The 16,870-nt window shown below is 33.3% G+C and overlaps 2 protein-coding genes across 3 annotated transcripts; both read left to right on the top strand.

The window, feature by feature from the left end:
* The first annotated feature begins 595 nt into the window (after positions 1-595).
* On the top strand, positions 596-5,777 carry LOC138185073 (zinc finger protein 54). The gene is made up of 9 exons (XM_069123703.1): positions 596-1,712; positions 1,798-2,261; positions 2,327-2,605; positions 2,689-2,884; positions 2,968-3,225; positions 3,312-3,551; positions 3,632-3,982; positions 4,066-4,235; positions 4,309-5,777. The coding sequence occupies exons 1-9, from the start codon at positions 1,386-1,388 to the stop codon at positions 4,484-4,486; spliced, it is 2,463 nt and encodes an 820-aa protein (XP_068979804.1). The 5' UTR covers positions 596-1,385; the 3' UTR covers positions 4,487-5,777.
* Positions 5,778-7,157: 1,380 nt separating this feature from the next.
* Positions 7,158-16,305, top strand: LOC138185093 (UPAR/Ly6 domain-containing protein crok). 2 transcript variants are annotated; one of them, XM_069123742.1, is made up of 4 exons: positions 7,158-7,297; positions 7,495-7,670; positions 12,111-12,272; positions 13,404-16,305. In XM_069123742.1, exons 2-4 carry the CDS (start codon positions 7,601-7,603, stop codon positions 13,673-13,675), a joined length of 504 nt encoding a protein of 167 aa, XP_068979843.1. In that variant the 5' UTR covers positions 7,158-7,297; positions 7,495-7,600; the 3' UTR covers positions 13,676-16,305. The 2 variants fall into 2 exon arrangements, with proteins under 2 accessions (XP_068979843.1, XP_068979842.1); XM_069123741.1 differs by lacking the exons at positions 7,158-7,297; positions 7,495-7,670 and adding an exon at positions 11,155-11,500.
* The last annotated feature ends 565 nt before the right edge of the window (positions 16,306-16,870 follow it).

Below are 16,870 nucleotides of genomic sequence, written 5' to 3'. Positions count from 1 at the left end.
TGCATAATTCACCTACTCATTTAACTACAATTTCCCACCCCAAATTCTCAGGAAATACCGTTATCTTAGTCAAATATAGAATTGCAATTATTTTGCGATATAGTAATGAAAATAAGTAGCCTGCAAGAAAAATTTATAAACGAATTTTATGTATGATTTTATCTAATTTAGTTGTATGTTATTTTTCAGATTTTTAAATATTTAAAATTTATGCTATGTTTTTCTTTGATTCTCGAATAATTGTTGAGAATAATCGATTATTCATATATAATATTACTAAATACAAAGCCAACATTCTTCCCATCGAAGTATTCAGAATTCAACTCATATTCTTTTACCATATTTATCTAACAATAAGTTATATCATTAACACTAAACTTAAAGATACTTTAGAACGTAGAGACGACCATATAAAATAAACGATTATTTATTTATTTATTTATTTATTCATATAAAAATCATTTCGTGGTCATGAAAAATTCTAAATGTGCCATTGTAGAATTAAAAATAGGTTTCCAGAAAAGGAATGAACAACCGTAAATTTAAATTGACCGCGTTTTTTGTTACCTGTCTATGATTCTTACTCGACGATCAATGATCTTCTCCACGCCATTAAAATCGAATATATTCATCAAATCTACGATTTATTATTTTTATTTACAATTTTATTACAATCGTTTAAGTTCCAACGATACTGTTTTTTGGAATCGATCACGATGAATATAAATAAAATAAAAATAATCACCAATGCAACAACGAATCGTATCATGAAGCGATAATGCCTAAAATTCTGAGAGATGGCTTTTGGAGCAGCAGTTATCAAAACACAGTGACTAGTGACTACATAAAACTACATAAGGTGTTGTCGTACGGGGGTAAGAAAAATGCCAGAGAACCGGAGATACTTAGTTGGAAGGTGCATATGATAGACGACGGTATTAAGCAATATCCATGCACATAAGCGGTTACGCATGAGAACCGGTTCTCTTGAATCTTTACACTTGAAAGGCTAAGTTTCCGAACGGTCAAAACGGCACAAGGTGAAAGTAGAATGATAAAAGAAAAATTTCGAGTTCCCAGAACGAGTATCACCCGTTGAAGCATCTGGGTGGCATGTACAACGTGACTGAGAAAAAGATGCATGCTTTGTTTGATCACAATTTCGTGGCTGGACTCCTGCGTTCGGTATGGGCTGTTGGCTAACCTAAATCGTGAAGCTGATCGTATTTTGCGATCACATATACTAACGTGAATATAACTACGGAAAATAAACACATACGTATCGTGGTGTGATTATCGTCACGTTAACGTTAATCATATCATCGTGGAGATTAAGATTAAGAGATCGTCGTAGAGTGCAACGGTTCACTACCAAATTGTTTACAATGGCTGTGCCTAACAAGTGGGAGAATGCTTGTAGATTATGCTCAGAGGAGAAAAACGAAATGCTGTCGATTTTTGGTAACGAAGGTGTACAGCGTAAAGTGGCACAAAAGTTACGTGCTTGCCTGCCAGTTCTAGTGTACAAAACCGATCCACTGCCAAAGCAAATATGTCAGTTCTGTGCCGCCAGGTTGGACGACGTTTATGAGTTTAGAGAATACTGTCTGAGCGTTTACAAAAGCATGCACTTGAAGCTGTTAGCTTATAAGAACATTGAATCTGTTCAGATTTATTTAGAAGCAATGAAAAATTCTCCTGATCCCTGTCAGGTATATTTCATTTTCTTTTCAGATTAATTCATATTGTGTAATTGTTTGTATTTTTTTTTTAAATAAACAACATCGTGATTCTTAGGCCCAACTATGGAGAGAAAAGGCTAGAGCACCACCACCATTAGTACCTTTGCCAGTTTCACTGCCAGTTGAAAGTCCATCAATGCCAATAGATATTAGTCAAGACCATCAAAATAGTTGCATTGAATCATTACCTGAATTGCCATGTGAAGTAGAGATCAAAGAAATGACTACAGAACCAATATTGGGAATAGGTGTTAATGTATATGAACCATCACATAAAAACAACATGGAAAGTGAAATATATAATATGTTAGATATAATAGTGGAACAAAATACAAGCTTATTAAAAGAGGAAAGCAATGACTCAAAACAAGGAATACAGGTAAAAGAAGAAGAAAAGAGGACGAGTATTTTAGAACAAGTACTAATGGGTAGTTTAACAATGAATGATAGGAAGGACTTAAATTCAGAAACAAAGCTATCCTCTAAGTGGTGGTGTGCTCCTTGCAATAGTTATTATAAGTAAGTTTTTACTAATTACAATGTATTTTGTGTATAGTTTTGTAATTAGTAATTATTCATTGCAGAACAAAGGAAAGTTTAATGAAACATATGCAGTTACACTGTCCAAGAAAGTATAATTGCAGGAAATGTTCTGCTTGTTTTGAGTTGGTAGAAGATTTAGCTAAACATGAAGCTACTAATCATTTAAAAGTAACATTAGACTTTGATAGAAGTGTTCTAGATTGCGACCAATGTGATAGACAATTTGTTAGTTGGGAGATGCTGAAGAAACATAGATTAAGTGATCACTTAACTCAAATAAATGAAATTGGGTCTAATACATGGTGCTCTTTATGCAATAGGTTGTGTATATTTTCCATTCATTGCAATTCTGATTTTTTTAATTCCTCTGGCTTTCGTTATACCTAACTTCTTCACTTCATAGATTTTTCCCAAGTATGGAAACTTATCAAAGTCATATTCAATTACATGAGGTCAGTAATTACACACCAACAAAAATATTACACCTAACGAATCAACAATCGGCGAAGGTTCTCAAAAGTGAAGAACCTTCAAAAGAAGTGAAGAGGGAACATTTTGCAGACGCTACTAAATCACTTACATGTCCTACTTGCGGAAAAGTAAATAGTCTTATGTATGCTTTACACAAAATATTAATTATACATTAACAATTACATTTTCTAAATCCTCATTCTTTTTACAGGTTTGTACTCAACAAAGTGCGTTATCAAATCACATGCGTACTCATGAACCAAAAAGACATAAATGTGATATATGCGGACGATCATTTGGACTTTTCATACGTCTAGCAGCACATAGAATGAGTGAACACAGTCAGCAACCTACAATGTCGCCTGTAATGGCTAGCGTTGAACAAGAAGAAGCATTAAATGCCGAAAGGGAAGCTAAGGAGGCAAGAGAAGCTAGAACTCGTGCATCAAGAACTAGAACATATTCAGAGGTTTTATTACATATATTTATATGTATATTATTCGAAAAGGTCATTATGAAAATATAAAAATAAAATTACAATATTATAAACTGCAGATGATAGAAAGAGAAGATATTCCTAATCATGAAGAACCACCTTTAAAAAGAAACGTTCCATTAAATACCAATGCATTTAAAAATGTGGCAAGATGTGGTATCTGTTTACAGTGGTTCAGCGATCACACTACAATGTTAACGCATTTACAGACACATTCGGATAATTTCACTTGTAAAAATTTCATGTGTCATATATGTAAAAAATCTTTCAAGGAAAAGTGGCAATTATTTAGACACGAGGTATGTAATTATTATTCTTGAAATATATTTTTCTCTGTTTTGTGCATCTTTTAATGTGTTTTTTTTAATTTTAATAATAGGTATCTCATAAACGAAATGAATCTGCATCAGTATATATATGCACAGTATGTAACAAATCATTCGTAGATAAAAATGCATATAAAGTACATCAGAAAACGCACATTGTTGACAAAACATATCACTGTCCTAAGTGTAATAAAATATTTTTTAAAGAAGTATCTCTGCTAACTCATCAATGCACGGCAGAAATTGTGCTTGGTAAAAAAGGAGTATCCTCAAAGTCTTCGCAAAAGTCTGCATCGTTGAGTAACAGTAAAAGATATAAATGTTCCAAATGCAATGCGTCTTTCAGTAGTTTTCAATCGAAAAACTCTCATATGAGAGTACATATGGAAAGTTCACATACAACGGTAAGTAACTGATACAAAATTCTTTTTACTAATTTTTAGGCTATCACCATATTTGAAAATTCATCTTTCTATTATTCATATAGGTGCGAAAACAAGATTTAAAGGAGGAATCAGAAGAAGAAAAAACTATGCCAAAATTAACACCTGAAACATCATTGGAATATTCGGTTCCTCCTATTGAACCAAAAGTAGAAATAAACGAGGAAAGCACACCACCTCCTGTTAAACGAACTCTAATCAGGACAACTGGCGGGTAAGATTTAAATTTATATTAAAATTTAGAAAGATTTATAAAGTATTAATATCTGTAATATTTATAATACTAGGTATCGGTGCGGAGTATGTCAGTCTCCATTTGTTTTACGGGAACTAGCTGTTGCACATTTAAGATCTGCACATCCTCTGATGCCATATCAGTGCCCTTATTGTAAGAAACGATTCACCACGCAATATACATTCACGCATCATATTAAGACAGACCATCCTGATGAGCACGAGAATTGAATTGTATAAGTCAACATGCCAAACGATTATTATACCATAAAATAATGCCTTTGAGAATGGGGTAACTTTTGTTTATACAGAGTGGTAACAACTAATACGATGCTCAAGTTTTAAACTATTTGCAGCTATGTAAAGGAGGAAAATTTTGAACCAAAATTTGTTTTCGTAAAGTTAAAATTGAAATTGAAATTAATTCTTTTCAATTTATTACAAAATTTCTTAATAAAACATAATATAATATGTTTTTTTAATTCATTCTAAGGTCCCCTATAATGTAATGATCTTAATTTCACTATGAAAATAAACTATTTTTAAAATTGATTATGGTTATTTGTAGTATACTGGATACTGATAAATTTTGGTTCATAATTTCTTTTGTTACGTGACAGCAAGTGGCCGAAGAGTTGTTGATGTCGCGTTAGACAAAACACCCTGTGTATGAGAGATTTATATAATTACATATATACTTACATACTGTGCACTGTTAGAAAGAAATCCCGCTGAAGGATAGATTCAACACAATCATAAAGAATGCATATTGGTGGAAAGTGTCACATGAATAAATAAAACAATATAGCAACGCGTGACAGTGAGCGATAGAGAACAGTATGTACCCTCTCTTGACTCTGTGCCGTGCCGCAGGACTTCTTTCCAACAGCGCACTATATATGTATTAACAGTGATCGGTTTTATGCTGAAGCTGTTTTATTTAATAATCTGGCACTCTAGTTCCTGAACAAAATAATTGGCCTTAAATAAAAATTTTGTAGTTTTCTTTGGTGAAAAAATGGAAAAAAATATATATTATATATATTCATAAATAAATATAGATTGTGTTGAACGAAATATAGTTTTTAATAATGAATAAGTATCGTTTATTAATAGGAGACTGGAATAGAACTAGTACTTATACTGAACGTGCCTATTTAAGTACTGTATCATAGTGCTATACGAGTTTTTAGTCAAGTTGATTTATAAATGCCGAAGAGACGTATTATCATATTAGATATTATATTAGGTTGATCCAAAAGTTTTTTTCGTTTTATAAGGAAATAATAGATCTACAACATTTTTTGTTTTATATTATTTTTTTGAATTATATATGATTCATTTTGTTTCAATAGAATTTTGTTCTATGAATAGAATAGCATTTTGTTCTCAATAAAATAATATAAAACAAAAAATGTCATGCATACTGTATTATTGCGTATTATTTCTTTATAAAAGGAAAGAAACTTTAGGTCAACCTAATACATATATGTCGTTCATTAGCGATAGTTCTACAGAGTTGTATAAAAGTGTTATATATATATAATATATATATATATATATACATTCATTTATATCATCCATTAGCATTGACAGACATTCCTCTTTTTTTCATAAGGAAATTTTGGAAATCCTAAAAAGCTGTTTTTATTTTTTCCTTCTTTCCTAATAATTAATCTTGAATTAATTGTAGGAAAACTAGATAATAAAAATAAACCTAGCAAATAAAAGCAGATAGGTAAACTTACCGTTACTGTAAATTATTATTATTGTTTTATTTTATATATAGAATATTTACAATAAAAGGTCACTACCAAGAGAAAGCTTTGTACGCTTATTAAATAAACTTTTATTACAGAAAACAATTCTCTGTGTAAAGTTAAGCGATCAACCTTTTTGGTATTTAAAATAGAATCATTCTATTTGAATAAATAACGCTATTAAAATTACACTAAATATTAGTTTATCACATATTATTTACTGTTCATAAACATAACTTTACATATATATCTAAAGAAGGTAAGTAAATATGCAATATTGTCGATAAATGGTGAAGTTAGTGCTTTGCAATTACCATACGTATAATATCTGAAATGAATAATTGAGATTTTTAATGAATCATTCATAAGTTTATGAAAGGTTAATAAAAAATTTCTATTAGAAATATGTGCATATGTGCTTTTTGTTAAAGAATAGAAGCTAAAATCTTCATTTCTTAAGCGTCTTCAATGTCTGATTATATTGTCCATATACTACTGCAGGCTGTGTATGATTATAAGTGGTCTTCACTACTTGCTGAACTACAATTTGTAGTCTGTACATAGATAGAGTTTACCAGGTTAGTATTTTACATGCGAACACAATTTCAGGAATAGTTTTACATGATCTGCATATAAAAAACTACATTCGCTAGTACTGGAATTTGTTGTTACATAATTTTAGAGTTTAATAAAAATAACTAGAATACTATAATATAAATTATTCATATTGTAAAAAATTAATGATTCAAAATGCGATACAACTTTTTCTCAATTCAAAATTTTCAACAAAGTAAAATTTTTTCCTCTTGAAAGATAAACGATAAATTTCACCCTTAAACACACAATCTTAACCCAGATACGCTTATTATCTTCTCAAAATGATTAAAAGATCATGATTAATTTTACTGTACTTTTACTCTATCTCACATACTTCGAAATTTTCTTTTTAAGAATCGATTAAATATTAAATTTTAATTAATATGAATTCTATGTAAATTTCAAATATAAAGAGAAAATATTTTGTAATATTTTTAAAAATATCTAAAAAAAAATATTTAGGCATATTTTAAGAAAAACAGTAATGAGAAAGTTATTATTACCTTGATAAGAAAAATTGGTTCCAGTACTGGTGGGGTACGGTGGTGAACGGTGAGTGGACGTAAAGCGCATGGAAAAACCAGAGGGGGCAGATCTGCCGCATAGCCGACGGAAACTCGTCCGACCCTCATCAGACGCGACGCGTCCGCGATCACGTACGGTGCACCACGCAAGAAATCAGAAGGTTCGTACACGTTTGTTCAGTCATTTCGGACGTGAGAACGGAGAAAGAGACATCACAGACAAGACCTGTCTATCGAACACTGCCATCATATAAATTCTTCTCACTCGTTCTCGATATCTTTCAAACACTGTTAATTTTTCGAGAAGGCTCTGCAAGTTACAGAAAATTTATATAAATATTAACACAATTATAATCAGACCTGCCGCGTGCGAACTTTCCATGCAGCGAGGGTGGAGGCAACACGTCCGAAGTGACTGACTGCAACGTGATTAGCCTGAAACACATGGTCCGGTGATCGTGATCATGATTGCAAACCGTCTCGCGCCGATCGTCACCCTCGTCCTCGTGGTTCTGCTGTCGACTATTCATCACGGTGAGTCCAATTTTTCGCGCCCCCTTTCAATCACCACTGATCTCATCTCAATATTCGTTTATCCTGAAACGATTGTCGATGATCAATCTATTGAACGCATAGAATTTCGTATATACGAAGCTACGTTTGTGCAACTATTAAGAAATTATAGTAATATATAAGATGACAAAACACATGCTACTTTAATGACCAAGTTTCTTATCGAACCAGTAGATTTACGATCGATCTATGAAAATTCTTTACTTCTTACCGTAAGTTCTCCTTCTGAATCGGCGCACGCGAACTGCATGCCTGAAAGATATATGTTCTTATTAGTCCCAATCAGCGATTATTTTTTTGTCTATTTTCACGCAACATAATATTTCGTTGGAACAAAATTAAGCAAGTCTTTCAACAGAAAATTCAAGCTTCTTTTACGTAATGTTTCGTAACTCATATATGGAAAGACGGAAGTCAGTTAAAAAGAAAACTTCTCATTATCTTATAAATTCGTAGAGCAATTGAACAAGATCGAGTTTTTTAAAAGAGTCACGTACGTTGCTGCGCAATGCAGTGATCAACGGAAAGAGCAGCTACATACATAATAGGAGGACATATCACAGTGCATCATTAGTTCTGCACGCGTTTCACGTGACGATGGCAAATCCTTCCAAGCGGAGAATCGTTACAAATCGGCTAAAGTTTCTTCTTGGAAGCAGAAGTCGTTTGAGCTATGAAAAGAAAGACGCCGGAACAAACGAGATATTGATTTCGATGTTACATAAAAGGTACGATCGAGCTTTTATCGCCCGCAGTCCTTGCAACTTTTCAGTCACGTCTTTTTTATCAGCTCGATAGCTATCTTCTTTCCAATCGTATCGATGTAAACTGTCGGCAGTTTTCAAAAACTTTGTCCTTGATATTATAGATGGATACTTCGATGGATTATGTCATAGCTGTGGATACATATAACTAACGCAAATGAGGGCAATTAGTATGAAGTAAGATAACTTTGTAGAGGACATTCCCGTTCTGTAGAGGATTATGGTGTTCTAGATGTTTGTCAGAGAACTCGTACAATGGTAGCACTTGTGGTACTTCCCCGATGCTCGTCTGGAACCGATCGTACTCAATTTCTAAATTGAATCTCGTTATAAAAGTAAATCGCGCGGTAAGGAAACAACTTACCGGAAGTCGAGGATACAATTCTGTATCACGCACACAAGAAGAAAATATAAGATTGTAGGACGATGTATTTTTAATAGAAAAAATGATTAAAATCGGACAGAAACTTCGGGAACGTATACTGAATGATTAGAAATAATCATTTTCTCGGAAAAGTATAATTTTTCGCTTTTCACATAGATTTTATGGTAACTGCAAAAAGACAAAATAAGAAGTCGATTTACATACTTAGTAAACTGGGTGTATTTCTCGGAACAATAGAAATAACTGGTCTGGAGGTCGGCTCATTAAAGAGAGCGACTTTTGCAAAAATTTAAAGCGCTGCGGCAGTGCGATACAAATGTATCGACTTTTCGGAATAAGTGATTATTCCTATAATGTTTAATGCATAATTAACGTTTGTGGAATAATTACTACAATACATTCGTGTTGATAGAAACGACGAAGAAAATCGGTGACAGAATAGGAAATTTTAAGAATGAAAACTCTTCGATACAAACAGCTTAACATGGATAGAACGTTCGCATCACATCAATTATATGAAGTAAAAATACTCTTAAAAATTATAATACGTCTTTGTATAAGCCTGAATCGGATGCAACGTTGAAAATATAAAATTGTGATGTGACGTAAGCGAAGCGTTGTTGCGTGTAATTCGCTTCAATCGTTAGACACTAACCTTAAAGGTACAATTTCGTAACTGGTCAAACTTAAAGTTACTAATTAAATCGGGTTGTTTCTGTATCGCAGACAGAGCCAAATTGGAGAAAGTACCGGCGAGACTCCACTTATCTCTAAGTTATTTCTTGATTGTTCACTCGGTCATTTTCTTTCCAAGAAAAATGATTATCATCTGTTAGCTGATGCAATTTGTTGAAATTTAGAATTTTGGTTCATAGAACCTGGCCCCCGCGAGGGTTATCGAGCGACCCACTTTCTCCCCTCCCTCCCGCTGCATTCTCTCGCACTCTCCTTCAAATTCTATTCTCCCTGCACCGCGTGGTGCCGTGACCAAGGGGACGTTCCTCGCGTTAACCTTGCCTTATTGATAAATTTTTTATAAAATTTGGATTGTCTCGTTATGCTTATACAAACTGTACATCAGTAAGTGTTGTTCGCATCTTCGAATGAATCTGACGACCTACTTAAATAAATCCTAATGGTCAGCAGAGTAACGTCATATCTTCCAAATGTTCACGTAGATTAACTAAATATTCAGTTATTTTGGTGCCTAAAATTATTGAAAAACACGAATACACATTTACTTCAAACAATATACAAAAAAAAAACAGATTTTACTGACTTAAAAATAATCTTTACAGATAGCTTTAAGTTTTCTAATTTAAAGTATCAAATGCTAAATCAGTAAATCCTATAGTTGTAAGCGAACCATCATTTCAGTCAATGTTCTTCCCTGTTTCTTCTTATTATGCATGTTTTTATGTCAACGAGAGAGAGGCATCTGGCCGATCCCTTCGTTTCAATTCCTGTCGATTACATAAGGACCTGCAATGTCACGCAGCGCTTGTTGGTTCCTCACGCGACTTACCCCTACCGTTTACCCCAGCTGTCCTGTCCTATTTACTGCTGATCGAACGTCTCGTGTGGTTTCAAATGTCATTGAAGAATCTTCTGTGCACACACAATTCTGATCAATGTTTTCACGCCTTGTACTTGCAGGTCAAAGTTATTACTTTGTTAATACGGAGGCTTCTTTAGCTTGACAATAACATGATACATCAGCTTGTCCTCTTTAATCGAACCGCCGAGGGATTTTGTCTTCTTGTGACTATGGTGCAACCTACCGTACCTGTAATGCCTATTTCATGCTTGAATGACTTTTAGTAGTTGTACAAAAATTTACAAAAAAAATTGGGTTTTTTTGTTAAAATAACGTTAAAAATTATTTGATAGTCACAGGCAATATTGATGCATTATTAATTAAATGAGTCTTTTATAGAGCATTCTCCATTATTAGTGAATCAAATAGCAAAAGAATTTGGTATTTTAACAGTGCGGAACTTGCCATTGAAAGCTAGAACGGCGCGAGTCAGTAAAACGCCCTGCAGAACTTACTCAAGGTCAGGGTACCGAGCCACCTCATCTATATTTTCCTGCGCTCTCGGGGTGAATTCGGCTAATCAAAAGGGAATGTAAAATCTCGTTTACACAATTTTATTTTTTAATTAGTAACGAAACATTTTCTTTTACTAAATTACGCATGATCCATTAAACCATAATCGATACTCTTCTCTTTAACAGATTCTGTTAACAAAGTAAGAAATATGTATAGAAAACCTTTCAGACAATTATAAAAGTAAGAGTGTTTTTTAATTTTTCTGCTAAACAATTCATTAAAATGTAACGTTTCAATTTTGCAAAAGTGAAAGTTTAAAAAGTTATAACCGTCAAATATACCGTTTCCAAATAAATTTCTATTGCTAAAATTTGCAACATTTATTCTTCTATCGTTAGACCTATTTTCCTATGTGTGTATCAGTAGGTCATCGCGCGCATTGGTCGGGGTCTTCCTGCTCGATATCAGCTGGTGCTGTAACCAGACTTGGGAGGGTGAATGGGGTTGCGTGGTGACGTCACAACGCGGCAGGGCCGTAGCGAATCACCAGAACTTCGTAAACGAAGCGTCTTGAATTCCAAGCAAAATGGTCATTTCTAGAAGAAATTAAATTTCCATTAACCGATCAACGAAATTACCTTACAATGTGGAATCATTATGAAACATTAGATACCATCAAAAATACTCATCAACGTTTATCCTGAATCTTAATCTTCAGGATAATTCATAATTCTTAATAAAGAATAGATAACTTTTTTCAGTTTATTGCACCTGTTCATTGTTTTACGATGATCTATTTCAATTGAAAACAATTATCGACAGTCCTTTCGCATGTTTATCTACATTCTAAAGCTTTTAATAGTCACTAACAGATTAATTGCATACATGTATCGTAACAAGCACCTACACATTAGTGGCCTAGTTTTGAGTAAGTTGCAGCATATGATAAGAATAGTGCGAAAGGGAGCATTATTTTAGCATATAATTGCGAAACAAAAATCCAGTTTATTGTGATTTATAAAAGAATTCTTTCCTCTTAATTTCTTTCTTCCATTATTTTTTTCAATTATTCTAAAATTCAATCAATATCTATATAATTGTTCATAAAAAATTCTTATGGTATAAGTTGGATTTGAATATTAATATTAGATAGAATATCTCCATTTTTCTTGGTATTTGATATAAAATTCATTTTTCAGGAGAAGCAATAATATGCTACAAATGCAACAGCGCATACGATCCAAGGTGCGGCGATCCATTCAATCCGTACAGTCTTGGAACGGTGAACTGCAGCTTTCGACCCCGCTTAAACCATCTGAGCAGCCTGGCGCCGACTCTTTGTCGAAAGATCAGTCAAAAAGGTACATGTGATAGTAATTAGTGAATTAGTAATTGCCTGTTACATGCATAATACTGTTTACTTTGGTAAAATTACTGTATAAGTTTTCGTGCCTGAAAATACAACAAAATATTCATACATTCCGTGACAGACCATTAAAATTCAAATTACTATGCATTGATATTTGTTATCGGATAAGGGCAAATAGCTGACTGCATTGCGGCAACCGAACCCCAAAAGTTAGATCTCTAGCATCAAAGTAGAAAAGATACACGTGTAGCATCCCCTTCAGATTTACAATACCAGTTAAGCAGAATATTCACGAGGCTGCTCGTGATTTTTTCAAATAGCACTTACATAATCCTCTCACAAGATCCACATTTTTCGCGAATGTGCGCACGTGTATGATATTAAAAGATGTCACCTGTATCCTCAACGTAGAACTTTGCTGAAGTTGTTCTCATTCTCTGTGAAATATGTAGATCTGATAATCATATACATAAATAAAGATACATACAATTACCAAAGAAATCAAGCTTCCAAAGAATTTCAGTAGCTACATGTTAAAGTTCACTTGGGAGCATGAATAATATAGATATCTTTGGCAATTTTTGAAGGATTTTCCTACATATTAAAAACTTGCTTTGTTATCGACATTATCACACAATACTTTCGTAATTAGAAACCAGTTTTTTTAAATATTCACCATTCCTAAAAAAATAAATATTTCTAAAGATCCAGATGTATTTCTTTAATGCTTATAGATGTCGAACTGTAATTATGCGCACCGTAATGTACCGAATATACTGTAATTAACCATATATGCTCGTAATTATGCACATCGGTTAGATGATTACCTCAAAAATTCTTATCGTTGCAGTGCAATTATTTTATTGCAAAAATACGATTGTATTCCTCAAGGTATTTACAATAAATAAATTTCAACAATTTTTCGATTTATTTTATGATTTTCCCTTTAAAAATTGCCAAATATAGTTATGATCTTCACGGATCTGCAGTGGCTAGCCTCTTAAATAAATGATTTATCTTTGTGGCTGTTTAATTTCCTAGCGAGTTAATCATTTGACATTTAGCTGTCTATTGACAAATTATGAACGCTCATTGTAATGTTCTGACTTTGATGAATTTCCAGTGTACGGCAAGATCAGGGTTGTCAGAGATTGCGGATACATAACGGATGCGAGAGACAATGGCGATTGCTTAGTAAGATCAGGCACTCACGACGTTCACGCAGTCTACTGCGCTTGCACCGGTGATCTCTGTAACTCGGCCGAAAGCCACACACCGTCCTTCTTACTGCCGTTGACATCCTTGTTGATGGTTATTCTGGCGATGCCGAGTTTCCTCCTTTCGTACTCGTTTGCAATACCTGTCTTAACCTCGCCGCACTTCTCCATAGCCTAAACTATTCACCCACCAGCGGATAACACTTAACGCCTAAAAACTGAATCAACGATTCAATAGAAAAGACCGTTCGGATCCGGAACAACACGTTCTTTGCCTGCTCGTTCATAATTGAAGCGCGTACAGGTTAGATTGCGATCGATTTTAGATTTTATTAAGGAAAGAGAGATTGAGAATAATTGATGGAATTCAAACAGAAGTTTCAGTTTCGGAAACCAAATGTTTCGTTAGTTTCGTCAAAATTGTAAAGTTGAATTTTTTTTACGTTTATAACAAGTCCTAATGAGGCATGGGAACCGGAGGTTGTTAACGAGGTGAAATGTAATTACAGCTCCTCTGTTGTTAATATTTTTAAAAAGATTCGCTCAATCGAAGCATGGTACATATAGATATATATTATATATGTACTGTCCCAGGATTCGAACGAATTTCGCAAAAGTAGACAAATTACAAGAGAGTAGTTCTAACGGTGATACAAACTGCCAGATACGCGAGAGCGTATTTCAGTAGTACACTTCAGTAAGATTTCAATGGGAAAAAATAAAAACATACACACGGCCTCCGCACGTGAAACCACCCAAGATATCTCGCGTAAGCGTAGTAAATAAGAGATGGGAAAAAACTAATTACAATACCTGGAAAAGGATTCCTCAAAGAATATATATAATATATATATACATATATATACAAATATGTATTATATTTTATTGGAAGAGAAACAGAAATGGAATTGCACGCAAGAAGGATATTACAGCTTATTTTTAGAGAAGTAACATCGGGTTGCTTTCATGAATGCCTGGCACCGTACGCAAATTTGTAAGATACGACATGAGTATGCGGGAATAATTTAAAAAATAAGAAACAAACAAAATAGAAAGACATATCTTCGACGAATAATTTATTTTACACTTCGTTTAAACGAAGATAAAATAAATAGAATCCGGCATTATGATTGCGACCCGTATTCCGCTGATTTTTGCAATAAAATGCTGTGTAAAACGATAGACGGTAGCGGAGGCTCCCGAAACGAAGAAAAAGAGATATATATTGATGTGCGTATGTGTGCGTGTATGGTAAGTGCATGTTCGTTGTGTGTGCACGCGACTGCGTGCATGTGTGCGTATACGTATGTGTGTGTATACGTATACAATTCGCGTCAAAGAAACGCTAAAAAATTATTAAAAGATATATTATAGTTCGATTAAGAAGTGAAACATTGCTACTTCTTCAACCGTAGTCAACTAATAAGAAATCAGTAAATTAAAACAAAAAAAGAGCATGGACAGAAAACCAAAAAATAACACAAGAAAAATACAAAAGTCGTAAACGAAAACTGTAATGAAGATGTAGAAACTATCATCTATGGAGAAAGTAGAGGGTAAAGTAGAACGCTTATTGAAAGAAACAAACGAAAAAAAATAATAAAAATATAATAAAAACGAACACACATATGTCTCACCGCAGTACGTATGTAATTAATCCCCGCTACCGTTGTTGTCATTGTGTCATATCATCACCATCGTTACATTATTAGTACGGTTGCTAATTACTACCAGCACCATCAGTACTACAGCTATTAACTGCTACTACTAACTAATGTTACTAAACTAATCAATATCATCACCATCGTTATTAATATTATCGTATTATTGCTATTATTAATTCATGTTTTTCTTGTTATTATTGAGTACTGGTCAAAATAAAATACGGATGACCTCAGTAGAAAGGACATGAAGAAACGATGGCGAACGTTTTGACACCTTAAGAGACGGAAAAGTATTCGAAAATAGTAACAAATATGGACATCAGATACAAATAGGCTTGATAATCATGGTTTCGATTTCGTTTCATTGTGGACTGCGGTTGACGACAGATAAAAAAGCACGAAAACATTGTTTTACTATATATTTGCTTGAAAGTACTTATATGTACTTTGTAGTATCTTCATACAAATCGCAATTGTCTCAAAAGAATTGCCAGAAGAATTTCCACTGGAAAATTTAATTCTGTACTCCACGACGATTCTATTTCTTTTTCTTACATCCGATATACATAATCCATGACGAATGCATGTCTTTTCAAATGATAGACCTGGAGCAATAGATAAAAACAAGACAGACAGCCACAGATAAAGGACAGAATAAATGATAAGGACAGTTAGAAATACATACATATGTATTTCGTTATGTTCCGCTCAATTACATAGACTAGTCGATTGATTGGTTCTTTTAGAAGATTAAAAGTTGAACATTATATCTTAAAAATGCCTAGTGATGCAGTAAGCTTTTTTATTTTTACTTAAGATTCGAATCTAGATGTGATACAAAAGATAATAAAATCACATAGTTGTTTAGACAATTTCAGAGTCTGATTCGAAAGATTAGAAGTTTGTCGCGAATTGCTCTAACTTAGTGCATGTAAAATTGATACAGTCTATCACAGAAAAAAAAAATAATAGCGGTACCCATAATAAACAAAGAAATGCGCGAGTATATATGTATTTTGTGATGTGTCTATAGGCAAAACGTGAATGAAATCTTTTCTCGCTATACTTCTCTAAATGTATCGTGATCAACGATGACCATAGGAAACTGTCATGTTCTACAATGAATAAAAATAAACATTAATAACATTTTTTCTTAGTGTCCTTTTTCCTTCTATTGTGCCTGTGGTACATCGTAGAAATTTCATCGAGCGGAATGTAACGAAACTGTTTTTCCGAGTAACTACTTGCATAATACGTTTTAATTAATTTTCATACATATCATTCGCCGATAATCATTCATCATACTTCACAATGAAATAAAACTACTGGCGACACTGCCTCCCTTATACAAGCATATCGAAAAAAGCAAACAAAAGAGAAAAGAACAGAAAAATACATCGTTTAAATGGTATCACCGATTTGAATATTTTATGTTAATATTATGAATACATTTAATTAATAAAACGTACTAGGTCAAGACAATGTTAATTGTACTATTTCGGTTTTATTGCAATATTCATAATCATATTCTATTAATGTTGCATTATACACATCCTTCACTATGTACAGAGAATATTCTGCCAATAAAGTGTTGAATGGTTACAAAAAAAAAACCAAAGAGACGGAATCAAAACTATACTTCATATATCGGAAACCTTGCAAGTTAATTAATTTATTATTTGACGATTCCAATGTTAATATACAGAAAT

This window comes from Bombus flavifrons, chromosome 11 (genome assembly GCF_040668555.2).
Source record: "Bombus flavifrons isolate JBK064 chromosome 11, iyBomFlav1_principal, whole genome shotgun sequence".
NCBI classification, from domain to species: Eukaryota; Metazoa; Arthropoda; class Insecta; order Hymenoptera; family Apidae; genus Bombus; species Bombus flavifrons.
The sequence above is the reverse complement of the archived record's forward strand: the minus strand, read 5'-3'. Positions and strand labels throughout refer to the sequence as shown.